This window comes from Lampris incognitus, chromosome 10 (genome assembly GCF_029633865.1).
Source record: "Lampris incognitus isolate fLamInc1 chromosome 10, fLamInc1.hap2, whole genome shotgun sequence".
Lineage (NCBI taxonomy): Eukaryota > Metazoa > Chordata > Actinopteri > Lampriformes > Lampridae > Lampris > Lampris incognitus.
Window position 1 is genome coordinate 37,745,288 of NC_079220.1, and position 24,696 is coordinate 37,769,983.

Here is a 24,696-nt window from a genome sequence, read left to right on the forward strand (position 1 = left end):
TAATGTTGGGACAATGACAGACAGAGGGAGAGAAATAGCAGATATGATGAACAGGAGAAGAATACAAGTGATGTGTGTTCAGGAGACAAAATGTAAAGGAAGCAAGGCACGAGAGATTGGAGATTATAAGATATACTACCATCGGACAGACACTAAAAGGAACAGTGTGGGAATAATCCTAGACAGAGAGCTACAACAGAAAGTCATAGAAGTAAAGAGAGAATCAGATAGGCTGATGTGGGTGAGGTTGGATTTGTATGGACATCTGGCAAATATAATACGTTCATGTGCACCACAGGTGGATTGCAATGAGGTATACAAGGTGAATTTCTGGAGACAACTGGACGATATAATGGCAGGCATACCAAGGGATTAAAGTGTGTTTATTGGAACAGACTTGAATGGACATGTGAGAGAAGGAAACGGTGGTGATGAGGATGTCATGGGAAAATGTGGGTTTGGAATGAGAAATGGAGGTGGGGAGCTGATAGTTGATTTTGCTACAAGGAAGGATATGGCTGTTAATACATATTTCAAAAAGAGGGAAGATCAGACAGCAACCTACAAGAGTGGAGGCAGAACTACATAGCTAGACTACATTTTATGCAGAAAGTGGTACTTGAGGGAAGCTGTAAATTGCAAAGTAATACCAAGTGAGTGGGTAACAAGACAACATAGACCACTGATATGCCGAATAAAGACAAGCAGCAAACTCTGAGTACAAAGACCAGCAGCATGCACGATTCAATGGTGGAAGCTGAAAGAGGACCCTTGTACAGAAAGCTTTAGGATGAAGGTAAGAGAGCTGTTGGGGGATAGATTGACACTAGATTGGAAAAGAACACCAGAAGGACCAAGGGAAGCAGGCAGGGGACCACAAGGAGAATCTCAGGGGGGTAAAAAGAAAAGACAGAAAAGTTGGAGTTGGGAGGAAGAAGTTCAGCACTGCATAAAGAAGAAAAAATTGGCCAAAATTAAGCTGGACAAAAACGAGAATGAGTTAAACAAATATGAACACAAGAAAACTAAGAAAGAACAAAGAGAGTGGTAGCAATAGCAAGGGCAAGACCACACAAGGACCTGTACAAAAGACTAAATACAAAGGAAGGAGAGAAGGATATATCCTTCTCTCCCAATACAAAAGTATTGGGACACACCTCTTAATCATTGAATTCAAGTGTGTCATTCAGACCCATTGCCACAGGTGTATAAAATCAAGCAGCTAGCCATGCAGTCTGCATTTAAAACATTTGTGAAAGAATGGGCCTTTCTGAAGATCTCAGTGAATTCAAGCGTGGAACTGTCATAGGATGCCACTTTTGCAATAAGTCAGTTTGTGAAATTTCTTCCCTGCTAGATATTCCACGGTCAACTGTAAGTGGTATTATTGAAAAGTGGAAGCATTTAGGAATAACAGCAACTCAGCCACGAAGTGGCAGACCACGTTAAGTCACACAGTGGGGTCAACGAGTGCTGAGGCACATAGTGTGTAAAAGTTGCCAACGTTCTGCTGACTCAATAACTGCAGAGTTCCAAACTTCCTCTGGCATTAACATCAGCACAAAAACTGTGCGCCAGGAGCTTCATGGAATGGGTTTCCATGGCCAAGCAGCTGCATGAAAGCCTTACATCACCAAGCACAATGCCAAGCGTCAGATGCCACAGGACTCTGGAGCAGTGGAAACATGTTTTGTTTAGTGACGAATCATGCTTCTCTATCTGGCAGTCTGATGGACGAGTCTGGGTTTGGCAGACGCCGGGAGAACGTTACCTGCCTGACTGAATTGTGCCAACTGTAAAGTTTGACAGAGGAGGGATAATGATATGGGGTTGTTTTTCAGGGCTAGGCCCCTTAGTAGTTCCAGTGACGAGAAATCTTAATGCTTCAGCATACCAAGACATTTTGGACAATTTTATGCTTCCAACTTTGTGGGAACAGTTTGGGGAGGGCCCTTTTCTGTTCCTGCATGACTGTGCTCCAGTGCACAAAGCAAGGCCCAAAAAGACATGGTTGGGTGAGTTTGGTGTGAAAGCTCTTAACTGGCCCACACAGAGCGTTGACCTCAACCCCATCAAACACCTTTGGGATAAACTAGAACGGTGAGTGCGAGCCAAGTCTTCTCATCCAACATCAGTGCCTGACCTCACAAATGCTCTTCTGGATGAATGGGCAAAAATTCCCACAGACACGCTCCAAAATCTTGTGAAAAGCCTTCCCAGAAGAGTGGAAGCTGTTATAGCTGCAAAGGGGGGACCAACTCCGTATTAATGCCTATGGATTTAGAATGGGATGTCATAAAAGCTCCTGTAGGTGTAATGGCCAGGTGTCCGAATACTTTTGTACATATAGTGTATATATAGTGTATATATAGTGTATATATATATATATATATATATATATATATATATATATATGTAATAGCCAAACAGAGAGACAGAGCAAGCAAATATGTTGAACAATTAAAACTGAGCAAGGACGCAGATGGAAGAGTATTGTCGAAAGTTTATGATATTTTAGAGAGATGGAGGGATTATTTCAGTCACCAAATGAATGAAGAGAATAACAGAGAAAGAAGGACAGATGAACCACCAAGGAACGAAGAGGACGTGGGAGAGATTACAAGGGATGAGGTGATAAAAGCGTTGCAATGAATGAAAAATTGAAAAGCTGTGGGACTGGACAACATACCAGCAGAAGTCTGGAATTACTTAGGCGATACTTGCATAGAGTTCCTTACTAGACTCTTCAACAACATAATACAGACTGGGAAAATGCCAGATGAATGGAGAAAGAGTACAGTGTACCAAGTTACAAGAAAAAAGGTGATGCTCAAAGTTGCAACTACAGACGGATAAAAGTGATGGGACACACAATGAAGTTATGGGAGAGAGTGATTGAAGCGAGACTTAGGAAGAAGTGACTATAGGGAAAGAACAATTTGGATTCATGCCTGGAAGAAGTACCACAGATGTGGCATTTGTACTCAGGACCTTAGCTGAAAAATACATTGAAGGACAGAAAGAATTGACCTACATATTTATTGATTTGGAGAAGGCACATGACAGAGTACTGAGAGAGGAGTTGTGGTCTTGCCAGGGAGCGAAGAAAGTGGCAGAAAATTACATCAGCATAATTCAGGACATGTACAGGGACTGTAGGACCATAGTTCGATGTGCAGTGGGAACAAGTGAGTTTGAGGTTAAGGCAGGACTGCATTATGGATTGGCATTGAGCCCTTCCCTGTTTGTGATACTGATCGACACTCTCACAGAACATCTTAAGAAAAACTCACCATGGAGCATGATGTTTGCTGATGACATCGTGCTAGCAAACGAGGACAAGGAAAGGTTGGGGACAGATCTTGGAAGATTGGAGAGAAGTGCTAGAGATTAGAGGACTAAAGATTACAGGTAGCAGAGATGAATATGCTGTATTGGTCCTTGGGTGTGACTAGAAAAGACCAGAAGAAAAATGAAGAACTGAGAGCTACGTTCAAGATCAGAGAAATGGATGAGAAGTTGAGAAAGACAAGATTGAGATGGTTTGGACATGTACAGAGAGGAGGCATAGACTATATAGGAAAGAAGGCATTGAACCTGGAAATAACTGGCAAAAGAAAAAGAGAACGACTAAGGAAAAGATGGTGAGACCAGATAGAGGAGGACATGAGGGTTGGACTGTGGGAGACGGATGGGTCAGACAGAAAGCTATGGAGGGGAAAAATCTGCTGTGACAACCCCTGAGAAAGAGGGAACAAGCTGAAAGAAGAAGAAGGAGAAGAAGAAGAAGCAGATCAACAATCAAACCTCCCCCCCATCATCAACTGCAATTTCCTAGTCTAAGAAGGCTAATCTGTCATTTTTCACATCCTTCCTGGTGAACTTGATGTGGTTGTCCACAGAGTTAATGTGGTCAGTTAAATATAGTATGTCCTGATATTTAATTTTAACCCAAGTGTTGTCCACAAATCTGAACCAATGGCCAGGCGGTGTCCCTGGATCGGACATCAGAGCCCTCTTTTTCACTTCCTCCATATACAAGTTGGCCACTACAGGTGCGACTGGAGAACCCATATCACACCCATGCCTCTGTCTATAGTACTGCCCCTGTATGTGAAGTATGTGGACTGAACACACAGCTTCAGAAGCAGACACACTTGGTCAGTGTTAAAGGTGGTCCTGTTTCTAAGGGTGGGGTCATTTTGTAATTTCATATGGACTACCTCCACTGCTTCATCAACAGGAACACCCGTGGAGAGATGTAACACCATAAGAAATAATTTGTAACCCCCATAAATTTAGCTGCCCTACTAATTAAGTTGTTATACATTTTAGCATGTCCCCCCAGCCATCCAGTAGAGGGCGCTAGCAGTGTGTAGTAAGGGACAGTCTAAGCCACGTTCAGAACGTCGTAGATTGCTTGCAGAGCGAGACTGATTCTAGAAAGCTACTGAAGCAATTAAGTTGACCTAAATTCTATGATTGAAGTCTACATAAGCGACTTTGAGTATTAGAAAAGCGCTGTATAAGTTTAATGTACTATTATTATTATTATTATTATTATTATTATTATTACAAACGTAGCCACTAAAGTTTTAAGTTTTGCTTTGTTTTTTGTTTTTTTGTTTTTTAATTTGATTATTAAAGAGGATTTCGTTGAGGATTGCCCTTGAGGATGTTGTGTTCTTTTTCCCAGATTCTCCTGTGAGTGTTAACAGTAGCTAGCTGTGCTGCATTAGCCATTAGCCAATTTAGCTCAGCGGAATCGGCTGACTTTGATCTAACTTTGCCACTCTAATATTTTCGTTGCTGTCTTGTTCAAATGATAACGAGAGCCTAAGATATTCCATTATTTTAAAAAAAACAATCGGAGGATTATTAAACATACAGCCTGCTATTTCATTGAAAGTGGTATCTAAAGTGATGAATGTATTGATTCTGCCGTGGTTAGTGCTGTTAGCTACACAGAGCTAAGTGACTACGTCTCGTTAGCCCATATGCTGTTTCAGTAGCTTAATTCCTTTTTGTTGTTGATTTGTTTCCTAATTCTATGTTTTGGGAATGTGAGCGATACAGTATAGAGTCAAATTCCATATCTGGTGCATTTGAGTAGTAGACATTTACTGATTTCTCCTGCCATATGCAGATTGCTTTTTTGTTTTTTTCCGTGTATGATTCTGACAAAGTGAGAGCAACGTGGACAGCACGTGGGGGAAGAAATCCGCCATTCCAGCCAGTGCACTCTGCCACTTCCTCAGTGGCAAAGATGTCAAACACAGGATAAGAGGAGCACAGGAGGACGGGCGCGGCTGGACATTGATTGGAGCACAGGAGAGCCACGCATATCAATAGCTCCGATAACGACGGGCGCGGCCAAAATATCGGCACACAAAAGAGCCACTCATATCTATGGCTCTGTTAGCGATGGGCGTTGGTAAACATCGGGACACAAAGAGCCATGGACATCTATAGCTCTGATAACGACTCCAAGAGGATAAATTCTGAGTTTCATCACCAGCCAGTCAGACTAGCTTGGTCTAGTCAGAAAGGCACGAACTGAGGAATGGCCTCTCTTGGATGAGAGGCGAAACGTCTTCACGGATATAGTATACCAAGTTCAGTTGCACTTGATTCAACTCCTTTGGACAGTCAGATAAGTTTTTCTTTTTTCCTGGGAGATCTCCAAATTCAAAATTATACTACCCGGGTAGAATTTTCATCATTTTTTTGTGGACGTTCAACAAAAGAGCTCTAATTTTTATTTTCATTTAAAGGGACATTACAAACAAAAAACAAAGCGGGTTTAATACTGAACTGAAAAAACAGAGTTTATTATTTTTCTATTCTATACCGAAGTGCACTTGTGACATATTTCATTTTGTTGTAAAATACATGCCAGCTTATTCATTTTCTAAAATAACTGTGTCCGTTGTGTTTTTTCCTTCAACTCCTCCTTTGTCAAACCCAGCTTAGATCAGTGGGTTATATATTTTGTTAATTGGCCAAGGTGGTCTATACACACACTCCTATAGCCTTACACATTGTTTCATCCCCCTCCATAATGATGTCCCCTCACCTTATCCACAAAATCCTAGTGTTCTGAATGTGATGTTCATTACTGCCTACCAACGGGGTAAGAATAGATGCCAGAATCTTAGAGATATTATAGGTCACTGAGTTAATCCTACAAACAATATGAAACCGATCATTATTTTTGGTCATTATGCCACTGTATTGTTTATAAGGGTGGCATACCTGCAGTCAGTTGAGACTGAAGAGGTCACTTAGATGAGTGATGAAACGTTTCTCTCAGTAAATGTTGTGTCCAGATAAACTGATTCAACTTTCTGTAATTTCCTTACCTGGATTATTGAGCATGCATAAATCCATGATATTGTAACATGCATGGATAAGTAGACACGTTCGTCCTTGACTAACGGGTCAGACTGGTTAACGTTGTCGCTTGCGGTACAAGAGATACGGGTTCGCGTCCCGGCTGTGGCGACGGTTCCCGGACTGCCCCCCGAATTCGCTACATTGGTGTTAGAAGTGGGATCGTGAGACCGTGAGGTTATCGGAAGCGCGTGTGCCCAGAGGCGTGAGGGAGCTGATATGCTGAAGCGCGGGGACGCGCTTCCCGAAGGAGGGGGGTAGTTTAACGTGCATGGATAAGTAGACACGTTAGTCCTTGACTAACGGGTCAGACCCTTTAGTCGACTGGTTAACATTGTCGCTTGCGGTGCAGGAGATACGGGTTCGCGGCCCGGCTGTGGCGACGGTTCCCGGACTGCCCCTCGAATTCGCTACAATATAGATATATATCAACTACTCAGTCATACTGCAGAGGTATAATGATAATTATTCTTGAACTGACCTTTCCAGCATCCTTCTTGGGCGTGTTTCTATTACCACCTGTTAACTCATCATCAGAGCTAGATGAGAAACTGGCATAGCTGCAGGTCTTCACCAGCTGGCCCAGGTGAGGGGTCTCCTTCTTTCCTTTCACCAGAATATATCCTCTCAGCTCCTACAAGGAGAGCCATGGAAATATTCCATTAGGGGAGCTTTGTGGCAATGACTCCCACACAGGATCAGGATAGCACAAAAGAGAGAAAAACTAAGAGAAAGACAAGGACACAGGTGTGTGTGTGTGTGTGTGTGTGTGTGTGTGTGTGTGTGTGTGTGTGTGTGTGTGTGTATGTGCGCACACAAATGCATTTGAGGAGACTTGTACCTCAGGAGATGGGAGTTCCTTCAGTGGCTGGTCATTGAGTGGCTTGGTGAGAAGCTTACTGCCCAGGATGGTACAGAGGTGTTTGGCCATGACAGCCTGCTGCTCCACAGAACAGTGGTTCTCCAAGGACAGAATTAGGGGGTATGGAGAAGTCTGCACAAATTAGTAGAAGATATCTATTCTCCCAAGCCATTAAAGTGCAACTGAACCAACATGTGTTAGCACAAGACTTAACACCAATGCCACAATATTAAAGCCAAGATACTGCAGGACTGTCTAAGAGCCAAGAATGTAGTAGTAATATTTAAGCTAGTAGATGCAAGAAGTCAAGATTTTGGATTTGTTTTACTGCCGCTGATTTGAGACTATTCCATTTGAACAAACAAAGAACTACATGAATAGTGTCCAACCTGAAGATTGCATCAGTAAAGATAACTAAGTTTATCTTACCTTGAAGGCATACTGGGCAATGGTTTCAATAACCTCTTTGAACAGCACCTTGGAGGTGAGAGTGTGCCCATGGTATATTACAGGTTCCCCTTTATCTCCATCCCAGCAGTCAAGTTCAACACAGCGACAGCCCTGATTCAGAGCCCTATCAGTGACAAGCAGGGAGGGATATTGCTATGTTGGTTTCCTGACACTTTTAATAATATTTGAAATAGTTATTTTTCCTTCTTTTTTCCAGAAAAGCTGGACTTAATTTTTAACCATAGGCAAACCAATTAACTTATTTCCTAAAAACCATCTTTACTATTTTCATTGTATGTTATTCCTTTTGAGTGTTTGTACACGTTACTCCAAGCTGTTTGGTGCAGATTTAGGTTTCAGAATGGATTACAGGATCTCTCCATGAATACCTGATGTATGGCTCAGTGCTGCTAGTGCTGGTGACTTGGTCCTTGGTAAGATATGTGTTGTGAGAGGAGGAAATGAAGTAGTGGGCCAAGGGGAGGTTCATGTCTTGGTAGACTCTGGCATGGTCGGGGTTAAAAACATCATTCTCCAGCGACAGCATGTACATGGTGAAACCATTCTGTGTCATGAATTGGTTCTTCTGAGCTGGATTAAGTTGTAAAGAAGATCCATCAAATCCTTTCATAAATTTATCAGCAAAATCAGTGATGATATCTACTAGTCTAAATTGTACTTACAGTCAGATCGGTGTTTGTACAAAGCAAGAAAACACAAGATAAAACAAGGTTTAGAAATGTAGACTTAAACCAAGGTTAATATACACTCTCTATATCACTGGGATTAAGTTAATCACAGTCTCAGAAACCAGTCTGAACTTAATGGTTTAGGGTTTTGTACTGTTCTCTCTATATGTTTTACTTCCCAAGTGTTAACATTGATAAAGAGCCAGCCAAACTCATTTTCAAGAGCCATGAGAGTGAGTGTGCTTGCTTCTTTAATAGTGAGTAAATCAAGATGACAACATTGAATTGGAGGGAAATTATTAAAGAAGATACAAAAATAGCCTTACTGGACTGCTATGTGAGCAACAGGTAAATATGAACACCCTCACCGTTGTAGACCACTAGGTGAGTAGCAGGTAAGTATATGATATTGTTATCTTAAAGGCTATAAGACATTAAGCTTATGTTCATACAAACTTGAAAGATGTCCATAAAACTCATCACTATCAATTAGCGAACATGTAAAGAACATGTAAAACTTACAGCCATTGCTTTCTGAGGGATACACACAATAGATCAATTTGGATTAGACATGAGAAACTATACAGATGCAACCATGCCTTTTCACATTTTATGGTTCTTCCTACTTCCTGTTTTCCCCTATCATTGCGGGCTTCAAAATCCTGCACAGATGATTGCTCCACAATCATCTCTGCATATATAACAATAAAAAACATTTCAACAGTCAACTTAGTATCTCTTTAACATATAAAACCTATTCGGGGAAGAACACTCCCCATCTGGCATTTACTGATGCCATTCAAGACTTAACTGTCCTTACTTGACCTATGACTTTCTTTTAGCAGGAGCAAGACAACATCAGAAATAGGCCTTAAAAATATATTTGTCTTGTGATGTCATCCTGACCTGGATTTTGCAGACCTTCCCATCACTGCTTGGAAGGGTGGAAGTGACCAGAGCTATTGGCCACTCATTGTGAGGTGACTGGCTCTGTTTAAGTAGCACAATGTCTCTAGCTTGCAGGTTTCAACATGCTGTGTGCCACTTGCACCTTGGCTGAAAAGTGTGGCGATAGTCATATCTACATCAGGTCCAAAACTCATTTGCTAGTGCCTCCACTTGTCTCCACTGGCACATGAAAAGATCCCTTTCACTGAAACTGCCACCTGGAGTAGGCACACCTGGTTTTTGGGTCAAAAGCATAGCAAGAGCATTGGTGAAGAGGGTTCGGAGGAGACAGGGACTAATGGTCTTGCATTGATTATGGCAAACACCTCTACCATTAAAGTACAGAGCACTTCATGAATCGGGTGAGTATGTTTGGTTTGCAGCAACATGGAGTCAAGTATCCTTCGGGTTATGTCAATCATGTGCTCACACATGCCCGCCATGTGAGATGCGTGTGGGGGGTTGAATTCTCATGTACAACCATTCTCATGAAGGTACTTTAGAGTGTTGGTTTGGCTTGGATCATCTTGACCCATGCCGAGTTCAAAACTGGCTCCAACAAAGTTTGTATCTTGATGCACCGCTGCTTTGCTGGCCCTCTTAAAGCAAAAAACCCTTGTAGGAGATTGATACAAATGGCTGAGTCCATGAATTCTATAAATTCTACATGCACAGCCATCGTACTCATGCATGTAAAATGTTTAGCCAACAGCTTGTTCTGAGCTGCAGCACCTCTGGTATGTCAGGTGACCACATTCCAGGGACCAAAAACATCTAATCCCACATACATGAATGGTGGGGACAAGCTCGGATGTTCTGGAGGGAGGTTGGCCACCTCAAGCTTCCCTCCTAGCTTATGGCAGGTGACAAAGTGATGAGGACTGAACCTATCAGCCTCTTGCCAGCAACAATCCACAGGCCAGCAGCTCTGACTGCCCCCATCTTAATTGTCACTCTTTGTGTTCCACTTTTGTGTGGTAATGGCTCACCAGTAATTTTGTGACATGACATTGTTTTGGGGAAATGATTGGTTTTCTCACTTTAGGATCAATAGATGTCTCAGACGTCCGCCAGTCTACCAGAGACCATCAGGCATGAAAGGATCAGAATCTAGGACTGCACTTGATAGACTGGAGCATCCATGCTGCCTCCACCAGACTATGCAACAGTTTCATTCCTCAGGCTGTGAGGTTCCTCAACAGTCTGAATACTTAGACCTTCGCAAAATAATTTTTGACTGTCTTATTCACTGTCCGTGTCAGGTGTGCTTGTGATGTTTAGGTCTGTGAAGTAATTCGTGATTTTAATGCACTTTGTTTTTAATATTTATTGTGTGTTATTTGTTTTTATGTGGCACTGAGGTCCTTGTGAAACGTAATTTCATTCCCTTGTATGTATGAGACATACATATAAGACAATGACAAATAAAAGCAGTCTACTAAGTCTAAGGTCTTGAGATTGCTCTGTTCTCTTGTAGCACAGCATTCTCTTCTGCATAAGCATCTCTTTGGACTGGCTTGAGTATGGCTAGCTTTGCTGCTGCCAGCTCCTTTGGAGTACGAGGTTTGTTGTACTGATGCCATCCTTTACACATATCTGACAAGTCTGACTTGTATGAATGAGTTTGGTGGATCAAGAAAGAAACTGCTCTCAGCAAAGATTCCAAGTGGACAAGTGATGAAACCATTCTGATGTGAGTTTACCTTCACTTATGTGAGTAGCAAGGGTGGTCAGCTGAGGTCTCACGTCTATGTCTGTTTCAGGATCTACCAGCTTAAAAGACTTGTCTGTTTCAGACTGAGGTAGATTGTGAAGGAACTCTGGTCCTGTAAACAAACATGGTGTTGATAAGCCGTGATGTGGGCACAGACCTGGTGGCCAGATCAGCTGGATTTTGATCCGTAGGTATGTAGTGCCACTGTTCAGAAGAAGTTGTCTGGCATATACGGTAAACAAGATTATGCACATATACAAAGAATCGCTTAGAGTCATTGTGTATATATCCGAGGATGACTTTGCTGTCACAGTAAAACTTAACAGTATCTGGCTTGTGGTCAAGCTCATCAAGGATTAGTTCAGCTATTTCAACAGCCAAACAGCTCTGCATAGTTTGAGGTGAGGGATAGTAGGCTCTGGTTGAGGAGCTAGCTTTGCTTTCCCGAGCACAAACGCATCTCTACACTGCCCATCTGTTGTGATAACCTTCAGGTAAGCCACTGCTCCTATGGCCCAGTTAGAAGCATCGGCGAAGAGACAACTCAGTGTATGTGGCACTGGAGAATGACTGTTGTATGTATGAGTGGGGGAGATGGAGGCTACTCAAATCCTGTAACGATTTTTTCCATGTTTCCCACTTGTTTAACTTCTCTGCAGGAAGTTTAGTGTCCCAGTCATGAACGTCAGCAGAAAGTTCCCTGAGCAGTGCTCGCCCCTGGATGGTCACTGGTGCAACTAAGCCCAAGGGGTTGAAGAGGCTATTGACAGCGGATAGCACTCCACAGCGGATGAACGGCTTGTCGCTAATTGCTACTCTGAATGTAAAAGTGTCAATGTCTATTATGTCCCAGCACAAACCAAGGCTTCTTTGTATAGGCAGAGCTTCTTCATCAAAGAATAAGTCTTTTAGGCCCATATCCAGGTCTCCAGGTGTGAAAGCTTGCATCACTGTGACGCTATGTGACAAAGTGGGTGAGAAAACAACCATTTGTCCTATCATCATCTCAGTTGGTACCAGGGGTTGGCTTTCCTTGCCACAGCGGTGCAGCCTAAACTCAGGTGCTGCTGATCAACTCAAGGAGTATTTAAGCAGTAGCTTTGGAGTTGTTAGTGGGCTGTAGGACGTCAGGGTGTGGATGTGTGCATGAGTGGTTTCAATTGTTATGAGTTGAGTTTTGTTCATTTATTTGTTAATTTAAAGCTCAATTGTTGGGAGCTGTTTGTTCAGTTCATATGTAGCTACACCCTGTAAATAAATCGTTCTATTATATAGCAACTGTTTTGAGTCTGCCTCCTACATTTTAGCCACTCAGGCCAGGCTTCCCCACATGCTATGTGAGTCAATTTTATGCAGCTTAAGTTTCGATTTTGACAGTGATGCTTGAATGCATTTGAGCAGATCAGTGGCCTCGGTTTCAGTCGAGGGGGAGATGAGTCTGTCATCCATATAAAAGTGTTTCTCAACAAAGTGGCATGAGTCAGATCCATACCTCTCAATCTTCTTGGGTGGCTCTTCGAAAACCATATGCTATAGCCACTGCACGTGAAGGGCTATTGCCAAACATATGCACTCACATAGGATATTCTGTTACCTCCTTAGTCAGGTCATTATCCTTGTGCCAGATGAATCTTAAGTAGTTTCTGTGGTCTTCTTTCACCAAGTAGCCATTGAACATATGTTAGATGTCGGCTGTTAGTGCAACAAGTTCCTTTCTGAACCTAGGCAATACTCCGAGGAGGGAGTTATTTAAGTCAGGGCCTGAGAGCAGGACGCTGTTAGGAAAGATGCCACCTTCTTACATGCTCGAGTCAAACACAACTCATATCTGACACGGCTTTTGGGGGTGGTACACCCCAAAAATGGGTAAGTACCAACACTACATTTTTGTGGAGAGGGGGTGCTTTCTCTGCGTGTCCGTTTTCAAAGAGCTTCCCCATAAAGCCAACAAACTGTTCCTTCATGTCAGGATTTTGTTCAGTGTGCATTACAAGGAATGGAGGCAGGAGAGGGATTGTTTATGGTTATTTGGAAGGCATGGTCTGTTTGACCTTAATGGTAGGGGAGCAATCCAGCTGTTTTGCTCATCTCGCTGGAACTCTTTATGCATGGTCTTCAGAAAGGTCTCATCTTGAACAGACAAAGGGGGTTTGTTATCATTTTCTGTTCTCATGAACACACTTAGTCCAAGCTTGTCTTCAGCAGGCACACCAACAGCAGAATGGCTGGACAGATGGGTGGAGATACTATGCCTGTGCTCCCTGCCGTAGCTCACCTTTTCTTTAATGCAGATGTGACTCTGATATAGTGTCAGAAAGATGGACGTTAGTTCTGCAGGTTATTAGTCTTAAAAGATGGCCACAGTAAGCTTGTGGGCACTGTCGATGCAAACTTCTCCCATCATCACCCACCCTAAATCCAAACGCTGGGTGAAGGTGCATTGTAGGGCCAATTGATTTGCTCTCTCACCTTGTGAACACATATGAGGTCTCTCCCCAGTAGATTAAGATTAGGATCTGCGCCTCAGGATCCTGCTCTGGGATGTAAGGCGCCATGGGTTTCAAATGAGCATGGAAAAGCGCAACCTCTGTTGAGGGGATTTCTGATCTATGCTCAGGATCTCATTACATTCAGTGAGTGGTGGTAAGTCTAAACACACTTCATCATTTATTGCTTTTACCTGAAAACCGACTGCCATCCTTACAGTCATTTCAGTTGTGTCAGCACAGGTCCTCATCTGGTAAGGCAAAAGGTTACCATGGATGCCAAAGAGCTGGAAAAACTCAGATCTGGCCAGCAAGTGATCAAGGGTGTTCTCATTATCCTCATCAGAAAACTTGCACCAAGTACATCTTCACACAAGATTGCACTGGGAAACCTCCGCAGACCTCAGTGCACCTTGAAGTTACCTCTGGAGGGGAGTTGTTTTGCTGCTCTGTGTCTGGCTGATCACAGGAGACACTGCTGGTGAGAGGGTAGTGTCTGGAAGCATGGCTGTGCATTGTCGATCACTGTGGCACTCGATGCATTTCAGCTCCACTGGACATTCCTTGGCCACATGAGTAGCACAGCAGCACCTCAAACTTTGTCTGTGTTCTTTTAGTAACTTCTTGTGTTCTGTCAGCAGCTTCATTTTAAAGCCTCTACGTTTTTCCAGAGGATGAGATTTATTACGAAGTGGACAGTACTTAGCTGGATCACTACTACATTTCTTGTCCATCTCTGCTCTATGCATCAAGATTGAATCTGTTGTTGTGAACACATCCATCTTATGGACAGATATAGCAGTCTTCACACCATCATGCTTTGCTATGGGCCTTTCATTATGGTAATGAGTGTGGCTGCTGTTTGTCACACAAAGCTAGGATCGTTTCTGGCCTTTGCCTGGCTGCTGACAAAGCAAAGAAAGAGAATGGGGAAAGCAAACCCTGTGTTGTTCTTTGTATCTTGAACCAGCAGAAAGCAATTTCTGTTGTAGGTTCAGTGGCAACTTTTCAATGGTTAATGCCTCGAGGTGTGTCAATGTAACTAAGACCAGACCATCCCCTTGAGCTAAACTAAGTTCTCTTAGTTTAACATTTTCCTTCAACATGAGATGAGGAAAGCTGTCCAGCCACTTAAATAGAGTGCTCTCTATCACTTCAGGGGTAGTGTAGCACTCTTAGAATCTTATCCAAGACAACTGAAGTGCACCTTGACGGTTGGTGACATGGATGGCTCAAATTCTTTTTATGTGTTCAGATGATTCCTTCCCTAGCCATTTTACCAGTAGATCTAACTCTTCACTGGATGTTAGCTCTAAGCCCTGAGTGGCATTAAAGGAGGATTGCCATGCTCTGAAGCTCTCAGGCTGATTATCAAATTCAATAAGCCCTGTAGTAATTAACTCCCTGCAGGCCAAATATTTAGCAAAGTATCATGTTAGCAACTGAGGTAATAGGAGAGTCCTGTGTGTTGTTCCTAGGAAAATGGTTTGGATAGCTCACATGCCTGAATGAAGAAGAGCCCTGCCCCTGATAGGTCTTATAGGAGGAGTGAGAGTATGATCTGGGGTGCTAAGGCAGCTGTGTCTGGTGCTCTGATGTTGGTAAGTACTCATTCTGCTGTGTGCTTTGGCATTAGGAGTGAGACATCATGGTGGTATGTAGGGCTTAACTTAGGGGCTCCCTATTTTGATAATGGCGGTGACTCTTTGATATAGAGAGGGTGCTGTAGGGTTGAAGCTGTCCTGAGCCTGATGTTCCAGGTACAAATGTTTGCTGTCTACTTGTCTGTGATGAGACGCTGCTCCTGGCACAGCACATATCCTCACATTGTATTCCTGCTTCAGCCTCTGCAATGGCAGCAGCAGCTGCTTTTTAAAGTTCTAGTTCTTCTAGGTCCGCTTCCAGTGTAGCCTTTTCCAGATCTAATTAGGTTCTGTTTTTCAATTCTTGCTCCTTTTGTGTGAATGTTACCCTGGTCGCATGGCTTCAGCTGCGGCTCTAGCTTTAGCAGCAGCACTGGCTACTGAACACTTGGAGGAAGATGTGTGCTTACAGCTGGACACTGATTATGCTTTTTCATCTTTTTCTATTGTTTGGGACTTCCATAACTGTGGTGGATGAATCCCTCTGATATCAGTGGCTTTTCACAGTACTATTCGCTCTGTGTTTTACTTCACAAGTGTTAACATAGATAAATAGCCATCTAAACTCTTTTTTAAGAGCCAGGAGAGTGAGCGTGCTTGCTCGTTTAATGACTTCATACACAGCGGGTAAATCAAGATGACAAGATTGAATTGGAGTGAAACTAGAAAAGAAGATTCAAAATAGCCTTAATGGACTGTTATGTGAGCAACAGGTAAATATGAATAGCCTAACGTTACCTGCTACTCATCTAATGGTCTACAAAGGTAAGTATATGATATTGTTATCTTATAGGCTGTAGGAGGGCTTCTGTGCAACGTCATCACAGAGATGCGTGCACAACTAGGGGGCAGAAAGCAGCTACAGAGCAGAGACTTTAATCTAGATAGTGCTCAGACACAGCAAAGATGACGCGCAGCTGTTGTGCAATAAACTGCACAAACCGCCAAAAGGATGGGTGGAAATTTTTCAACATTTTCATTGTTGAGTCTCATAAACTTTTGAGAGCTACCAAAGCGGTTTTGCCCCCTGGCTGCACATGCACCCAGTAATGTCTGTAAACAGGAAACCCATCTATAAGACATTAAGCTATTAATGTTCATACAAACTTGCAAAATGTCCATAAAACCCATCACTATCAATTATCAAATATGTAAAGAACATGTAACACTTATAGCCATTGCTTTCTGAGGGATACACACAATGGATTAATTTGGATTAGACATGAGAAACCATACAGATGCAACCATGCCCTTTCACAGTTTAAGGTTCTTCCTACTTCCTGTTTTCCCTGATCATAGCGGGCTTCAAAATAAAAGCTCCACAATCATCCATGCATAGATAAACCAAACAAAACATATTTCAGCAGTCAACTTAGTGTCTCTTTAACATATAAAATATATTTGGGGCAGAACAGTGTTTAAAGGACGTACCCCATTCATTGAGCTCATAGGAAACTATAAGGCTCTGAGCATGAAACAAGGAGGCATCCTCCCCCTGGTCTCCTAGGAAGTCACGGAGTTCAGCAGTGGTTAGGACAAAACCATTGCTAGAATAATATCGGAATACTGCGTCCAGTTCTGGCCGCCGCAGCAGCTCTCGGCAGAACTCCTCAATCTCTATGTGATCCAAACGGCCATCACACGATCGGTCGCACTTCTGGAAAATGGAGGACACAGAGATGGAAAGGGTTTTGAAGAGTTTGGTAAACCTAACAAAACAGTCAGAGCCACAGTGTCAAAGAGCTCAACAAGCAGGAAGACAAATAAAGCAGTGTAGCACTATAGCTTTACGGTGAAGAGTCCTTATTTAATTGGGTAAACTGTGGCATGCTTTTATTTTGGTAATGCACCAAATTCCCTGGAAAGCTCCAGAATCAAAATACTTTCAGAAAATATTCACTGAGAAGTAGTCGTAGGGATTTAATTTTGAGGGAGCATGAACACAACAATCCGGTGTAATGTGGAGCTAAAGTGCAGTAACAGGTAGTAGTTCTCTACATTAAAGACATAACTGGCTAACTGGTGAGGAAATATAAGGAGGTCAATGGGGGCTGCTGGTGGGCTTGCCATGGGTTTGGTAATAAAACACAGATGATTATTGATGCATGCTCAATAATCCAGGTAAGGAAATCCAATAAAGGTGAATCAGTTCATCTGCACACAATGTTTCGTGGAAGAAAGGTTTCATCACTCATCTAAGTGACCTCCTCAGTCTCGGCTCACTGCAGGTATCCCCAACCTTATAAACAGCACAGTTGCATAATGACCAAAACCGGGACAGTTGCATCACAACCAAAACCAGTGATTGGTTTCATATGCAAATTGCCGTGACCAATAATCAGAGTTAAAAGGGCCATTTGTACAACAATCACAGCATTATAAGATGGCGGCAGATGTACTCTTAGCCCCCGCCTCAGTTCAGGGATGGTCGTTCCCTCTTTGACTCCCTGTTCAAACCAGTGTTCCTCCCTATCAAGGATGTGCACATCCCCACTCTTGAAGGAGTGGCCCATTGGCCTGTAGAGATGGGTGTAGACTGCACAGTCCTGGCTTGACACATTAGCTCTTCTGTGTTGTGCCATCCTCTTCGCCAGAGTCTGTTTGGTTCCCCCGATATATAAGTCACGGGGATCCTCCTGGCACTTTACAACGTACACTATATTGCTCTGTTTGTACCGGGGGACCCGATCCTTGGGTTGGATCAGTCTCTGGCGCAGCATGTTTTGGGGTTTGAGAACAACTGGGTGATGAGTGATGAAACATTTCTCCAACTAAATGTCCAGATGAACTGATTCAACTTTCTGGGATTTCCTTACCTGGATTATTGAGAATGCATTAAGACATTTTGACTCATTTCAGCGAGGATTGCCTTTAACTTGTATGTTAGTATGAGTGAAAGGCGTGTAAGATGGCAGACTACAGGACCCACCTCAGATTCAGCCTCAGATGCAGACAGCAGGATTACACCTAAGAGCCTGCAAATGAAATCTGTCAAGGGCCACCCCGAGCTAGCAAGATAATCCAGAAGGCACAGAGCCAGCAGTTGAACAAACGGGTGAGGCATACTAGTTTTACCATCGACATTTTGAAAGCCAAAGAGGAGCAGATCGAACAGACTTACGTCGCATGTAGATGAGACCACTTTCCAATATGTGATTGAGTTCATGGGGAAGGCTCGTCTAGCACAACATGGAAAGTCGAAAACAAGGCAGCAAAAGAAACTCGGCCTACTTGCTGCACGCCAGAGACATCGGCAGACAATGCCAGACAGAGAGATGGATGCCAGACACCCACCGGTAATGTGAACAAGGGGGTGAAGAATCTGTCCGATAGACAAATCACCCAGGTAGAGAAAGACATCCTTGCTAAGGGGCTGAATTTTTCTGTCATGCCGAGACAAGTCCCACTAGTGGAACTGACCACAGCCATGGAATCAGTGATCTGTAACAACAACATCACAGACCCAGAGGCAGCGTAACTGCGGACGAAAGTCTCAGCCTGCCTCAGCATCTTTCTGGCAGACAAAGGTAGATGCACTGTTGTATTAAACCAGACAGACTATCATGAGAAAGTTATGACATTACTTAGCGATGTAAATACTTATGAGCCCCTGAAACGAGATCCAGGGAGTTAGAAGAAAAAGATGATAGATTGTCTGAATTTGTTAGATTATATGAATTAAATGAATGAATGAAAGCCACTTTATTTGACACTGGATTCTTACAACAAATTGTATTCTTACAATGAATTTGTATTCTGCATTTAACCCATCCTATTGTATAGGAACAGTAGGCAGCTACAGCACCTGGGGACCAACTCCAGTTCTTCTTTCCATTGCCTTAGTCAGGGGCACAGACAGGAGTATTAACTCTAACATGCATGTCTTTTTGATGGTGGGAGGAAACCGGAGCACCCACACAGACACGGGGTGAACATGCAAACTCCACACAGAAAGGACCTGGGACAGCCTGGGGTTCGAACTCAGGACTTTCTTGCTGTGGGACAGCAGTGCTAACCACTGGGCCATTGTGTTGCCTTATACGTATATGGACAAAAGTATTGGGACACCCGGCCATTACACCTACAGCAGCTTTATGACATCCCATTCTAAATCCATAGGCATTAATATGGAGCTGGTCCCCACTTTGCAGCTATAACAGCTTCCAATCTTCTGGGAAGGTTTTCCACAAGATTTAGGAGTGCGTCTGTGGGAAAAGCATTTGTGAGGTCCGGCACTGCTGTTGGACGAGAAGACCTGGCTTGCAATCTCTGTTCTAGTTCATCCCAAAGGTGTTCAATGGGGTAGCGCAGCCATCTATTCCATTGCCTACCAACACGGGGGTCAGCGGTTTGAATCCCCGTATTACCTCCGGCTTGGTCGGGCATCTCTACAGACACAATTGGTCGTGTCTGCGGATGCGAAGCCGGATGTGAAGAGTAGGGTAATTGGCCAAGTACAATTGAGGAGAAAAGGGGGAAGGGGAGGATCAAAAAAAAAAAGAAAAAAAAGATACATAAACAGGATGTGTGATTGTTGATGGCCTAATGTTTGTATGATTAACTCAGTGACCTATAACATCTCTAAATTTTTGGCATCTATTCTTAAGCAGTTGATAGGCAGTACTGAACATCACATTCAGAACACTATACTAAATTGTCCCTAGGTATGAATGTGTGTGGGTATGTGTGTGTATGCCGGCGCTGTGTTGACAGTCTGGAGGCCTGTCCAGGGTGTCTCCCCGCCCAGTGACTGCTGGGATAGGCTCCAGCATCCCCGCGACCCTGAGAGCAGGATAAGCGGCTTGGAAAATGGATGGATGGATGGATGGATTTTGTGGATGAGGGACAGGGACATCATTACGGAGGCAGATGAAACAATAGTCTCCTCTGATGTTGTGTCCCTCTTCACATGCATTCCCCTTGCTGAAGCAGTGGAGGTAGTCCATATGACATTGACAACCCCACCCTTAGCAATAAGACAACCCCTAACACTGACCAAGTGGATCTGCTCCTGAAACTGTGTCTTTGGTCCACGTACTTCATCAGTAGTCACTCGGGGTCGAGTATGACTGTCCTCCTTCTAGGTACTTGTGGGTCTTCAGGTAGGCATGGAGGCTGATCCTGGAACCGCATATTTTGGGACAATGTGGGCAAAGGTGTAAAGCAATGGTTGAGGGTGTGGTTTTGGCCTTTCTGGTAACTCGCTCCTTTCTGAGTCTGCGCTTGTTTTCGGCAGTACGGTGGGGGTCATGGTTGTCGCACCCAACACCCTCACAGACAGCCAGTCTCCAGGCTTCACTGTTTTTTGCTGCTTGTCCCCAGGTGTTAAGGTCGATGCCAAATATTTTGATGTGGACCTTGATGTTATCTTTATAGTGCTTCTTTTCTCCTCCTGGAGCACGGCAGCCTGTTATGAGCTGAGAGTAAGCCCCTTGAGGCAAATTTGTAATCTGTGATATTGGGCTATACAAATAAAATTGACTTGACTTGTTTCGTGAGGTGAGAGTCAGACATGTGGAATACATAGCCAGTCCATCTCAGCTGATGTTGTGCGATAGTGGCAGTTATAGTAGGCATATTGGCCTCATTGAGGACACTGAAGTTGGAGCGCTTATCCTCCCAGCTGATCTTAAAGATCTCCCTGAGGTATTGCTGTTGGTATGTCTCGAGTGCCTTCAGGTGCCTGCTATATGTGGTTCAGCTTTTTGACCCATACAGTAGGGTGGGCAACACTGCCACTTTGTACACCAGAATTTTTTTCTGGCCTGAAGGTCGCGGTTTTCAAAAACCCTTTTACTTAATCTTGAAAAGGCTTGGCTGGCACAACTTAGACAATTGTGTATTTCAATGTCAATGTTGGTTTTGGAAGAGAGGAGGCTGCCAAGACATGGGAACTCTTCCACGTTTTTGAGTCAGTGTTGTCTGCAGAGATGGATGGGTGCAGAGCAGGCATATTTCTGTTGGGTGGGGGTTGGAAGAGGATATGGATCTTTTATGTTAATGTCCAGGCCAAGCTGCTTGTATGTCTGTACAAAGGTGTCCAGTATGCTCTGTAGTTCCTCTTCTAACACTAAGGCATTGTCATCAGTGTACTGCAGGTCAATGATGGATGCGGAGGTGGTTTCACATTTAGCCCTGAACCTGTTAATGTTCAGAAGATACCCATCAGTTCTGTACATTATTTTGACTCCCTGAGGCAGATTGGGACCTGTGAGGTGGAGGATGGTAGCAGTGAAGACAGAGAACAGGGTTGGGGCAATGACACAGCCTGCTGAGTACTCTGACATATTGTCATGTAGTAGTTGTAGTACTCTGATATATTTGTCAGGGCAGCCTATTTTTGACACAACTAACCAGAAGGCCTGGCACTTCACAGTTTCAAAAGCTTTTGGTTAAGTCTATAAAGGCCATGTACAATGGTTAATTCTGTTCCTGGGCTTTTTCATGGAGTTGGCAAATGGTAAAAATCATGTAAGTGATGCCTCTGTTAGGACGAAAACCACTCTGGAATTCTGTCAGAATTTCCTGATATTCGTTGGCCAAGACCCTAGCCAGGGTTTTCCCTGTGGTGGTAAGCAGGGAGATGCCACGGTAGTTTCCGCATTCAGCTTTGTCCCCTTTCTTAAAGATAGAGACAATGAGTGCATCCCTACGTTGCACAGGAATTTCCTCCTTTTCCCATATTTTATGTAGCAGGGCATGGATATGTCTGAGTAGTGTAGGTCCACCTGCCCTCAATACTTCTGCCGGTATTCCATAGGGACCAGCAGCCTTGTTGATTTCAATTTTCTTGATGGCCTCCTGTACTTCTCTTAGACTAGGTGGTGCTGCCATGTCCTCCTCTTTGGGTTGTTGAAGGAGTTGTTGGAAGGCATCCATCTCAGGGCTAGAGTCCTGGTTAAACAGGTCCTGGTAGTGCTCTTTCCACCACTCTTTGATAGACTCATCTGTTAGCAGTGTGTGCCAATCTTTCGAGTGAAGGGGGGTTAGATGGTGGTGGTTGGGGCCGTATATTGCTTTAGTAGCGTCGAAGAAGCCTCTGGTATCCCCAGAGTCTGCAAGGTGTTGGATCTCAAGGGACTTCTTTGTCCACCACTGGTTCTTCAGTTCCCTGACCTGACTTTGGACAGCTGACTTTGTTCTTACATGGGCAGCTTGTTTATTTAAGCTGTGTCTTCAGTCCAACTACTTCACATACAGGCGGCAGTACTATAGGCAAAAACATGGGTGAAACTATAGTTAACAATAGGTGAAACCGGGGACCTAAATGTAGTTGCCAACTTTTATATGGAGGAAGTGGAAAAGAGGGCTCTGAGGTCCTATCCAGGGACACCACCTAGCCACTGGTGTAGATATGTGGATGACACCAGGGTTAAACTTAAATCTCAGTAGGTACCAAATTTCACTGAACACATAAACTCTGTGGACAACCAGATCAAGTTCACCAGGGAGGATGTGAAAAATGACAGGTTAGCCTTCTTAAACTGTGAAATGCAATTGGTGATGGGGGACATTTGACTGTTGATGGTTACCGTAAACCAACACATACTGATCAGTAGTTAAGGTTTGACTCTCATCATCCACTGGAGCACAAACTAGGAGTCATCAGGACACTGCACCACCGAGCTGACAATGTCCCAACTGACACAGAGGACAGGGAAGGGGAGAAATCCCACATTAAACAGGCCCTGGTTAAGTGTGGTTATCCTAACCAGGCATTTGTCAAAGCCAGGAAGACGCCCAAGCAATGCACCAGCCAATCAAAGAGAGGAGAAGGACAAAAGCTGTCTAAGCTTTTGTCCAATCACCAGTGGTGATTCCGTATGTGGCAGTAGTGTCGCAAAAGTTGAGACACATATTTTCCAAACAACACGTCTTGGTTGCTTTCAAACTCCAAAACAACGCTGTGCCAGAAATTGGTCCACCCCAAGGATCAGGTCTCCAGGCACAAACAGTGGTATAGTGTATACTGTTAAGTGCCAGGAGGATTAACATGAATTGTACATTGGGGAAACCAAACAGACTCTGGTGAAGAGTATGGCACAACACAGGAGAGCTAACACGTCAGACCAGGACTCTGCAGTCTACACCCATCTACAGGCCAGTGGCCACTTTTTCAAGGATGAGGATGTGCACAACCTTGATAGGGAGGAACGCTGGTTTGAACAGGGAGTCAAAAAGCCCATCTATATGAAGAGAGAACGACCATCCGCAAGTCGGGGGGGGGGCGCTAACAGTAAATCCATCTTACAATGCTGTGATTGCAACTATTCCCCAATCCTCTGTGAGTAGTACACATGGCCATTTTAACTCTCATTAATGGTCACAGCAATTTCCATATGAAACCGATCACTGGTTTTGGTTGTGATGCAACTGTGCTGGTTTCAGTTGTTATGGAACTGTATTGTTTATAAGGTTGGGGATTCCTGCAGCCAATTGAAACTTATGAAGTCGCTTAGATGAGTGAGGAAATATTTCTCCCACTAAATGTTGTGTCCAGATAAACTGATTCAACTTTCTGGAATAAGAGAACTTAAGATATTTTGAAAGTACAAGAACATTTTGGAATGTTCTCATAACTCTAACCTTGAATAAAGAGCGGGCATACTGTTCATTTAGGTCAATGTTGATCATCTGCAGTAGTCGTTTGACCTCATCGTAGCTCATCTTGCCATCCTGGTTCTGATCAGCCCGTCTGAGGTAGCCACGGATCCAAGTGTTGGTGGTTAAGGAATAGAAGTAGATTAAACCAATATACCACCATGCGTACTTTGAAGGTAGTTTGTGTACGCAGTGATACATTTTCCATCACATAGTGATACATTTAAATCAGGTGTATTGAATACTAATTCAGTGTTATTTTAATCATTACAAGAGTTTTGCCTTTGATGAACATGGGTAATTATCTATATTAAGTGAGTGAGTAAGGTAGTATATCCAGATGCTAATCTGCACGTAGTGGAAAATATAAAACAATCATTTAAAATTGGTCTTTTTTTTACCTTGGTGATTATCTTAGCATTGTTTGTCATGGAGCTCAGTAAACATCAAAAGCTGAAAGACAATATTACATTTTTCATGTCGAATCTTTCATATTCCACAAATTCAATAACGAAAAATGTGGTGCTTGAAGATGTTTGAGTGGGTATGTCTGTGTGCACCCTTACTGGCCAAGGATTGAATCCTGCCAGAGTTTTTTCTGTGTTTCTTTTGTCTCCCACTAGCTACTTTACGCCCATCTAAATTGCATTTCAAAAGGTGGATATACAGCCCATTCAACTTTCTATAAATATTAAAATAAATGGAAACTTGAAACCACACAAAAAGACCAATTGTAAAAAAAAGAAAAAGGTTTGACACTTTTTAACCCCTGAACCATCTACTGCACATTACTATCATGCACTAACATATGCCAAATTGCCCTTTTGATTTGTGTTTTCACTACTAAAAATTATTTCAACATAAAATTAGAAAAACAAAGAAGCAAGGAGGATCTTAGAGATAAAGGCTA

At 43.3% G+C, this 24,696-nt stretch overlaps 1 protein-coding gene across 1 annotated transcript in view; it reads right to left on the reverse strand.

Moving 5' to 3' along the window:
- plcd3a (phospholipase C, delta 3a) overlaps positions 1 to 24,696 on the reverse strand; it is a 91,377-nt gene that overhangs the window by 35,060 nt on the left and 31,621 nt on the right. The window contains exons 7-12 of the mRNA XM_056288414.1: positions 23,772 to 23,901; positions 16,617 to 16,842; positions 8,095 to 8,296; positions 7,685 to 7,829; positions 7,235 to 7,387; positions 6,875 to 7,027 (exon numbers count right to left, since the gene is read on the reverse strand). Coding sequence (XP_056144389.1) covers positions 6,875 to 7,027; positions 7,235 to 7,387; positions 7,685 to 7,829; positions 8,095 to 8,296; positions 16,617 to 16,842; positions 23,772 to 23,901 — 1,009 coding nt within the window. The remainder of the gene's footprint in view (positions 1 to 6,874; positions 7,028 to 7,234; positions 7,388 to 7,684; positions 7,830 to 8,094; positions 8,297 to 16,616; positions 16,843 to 23,771; positions 23,902 to 24,696) is intronic.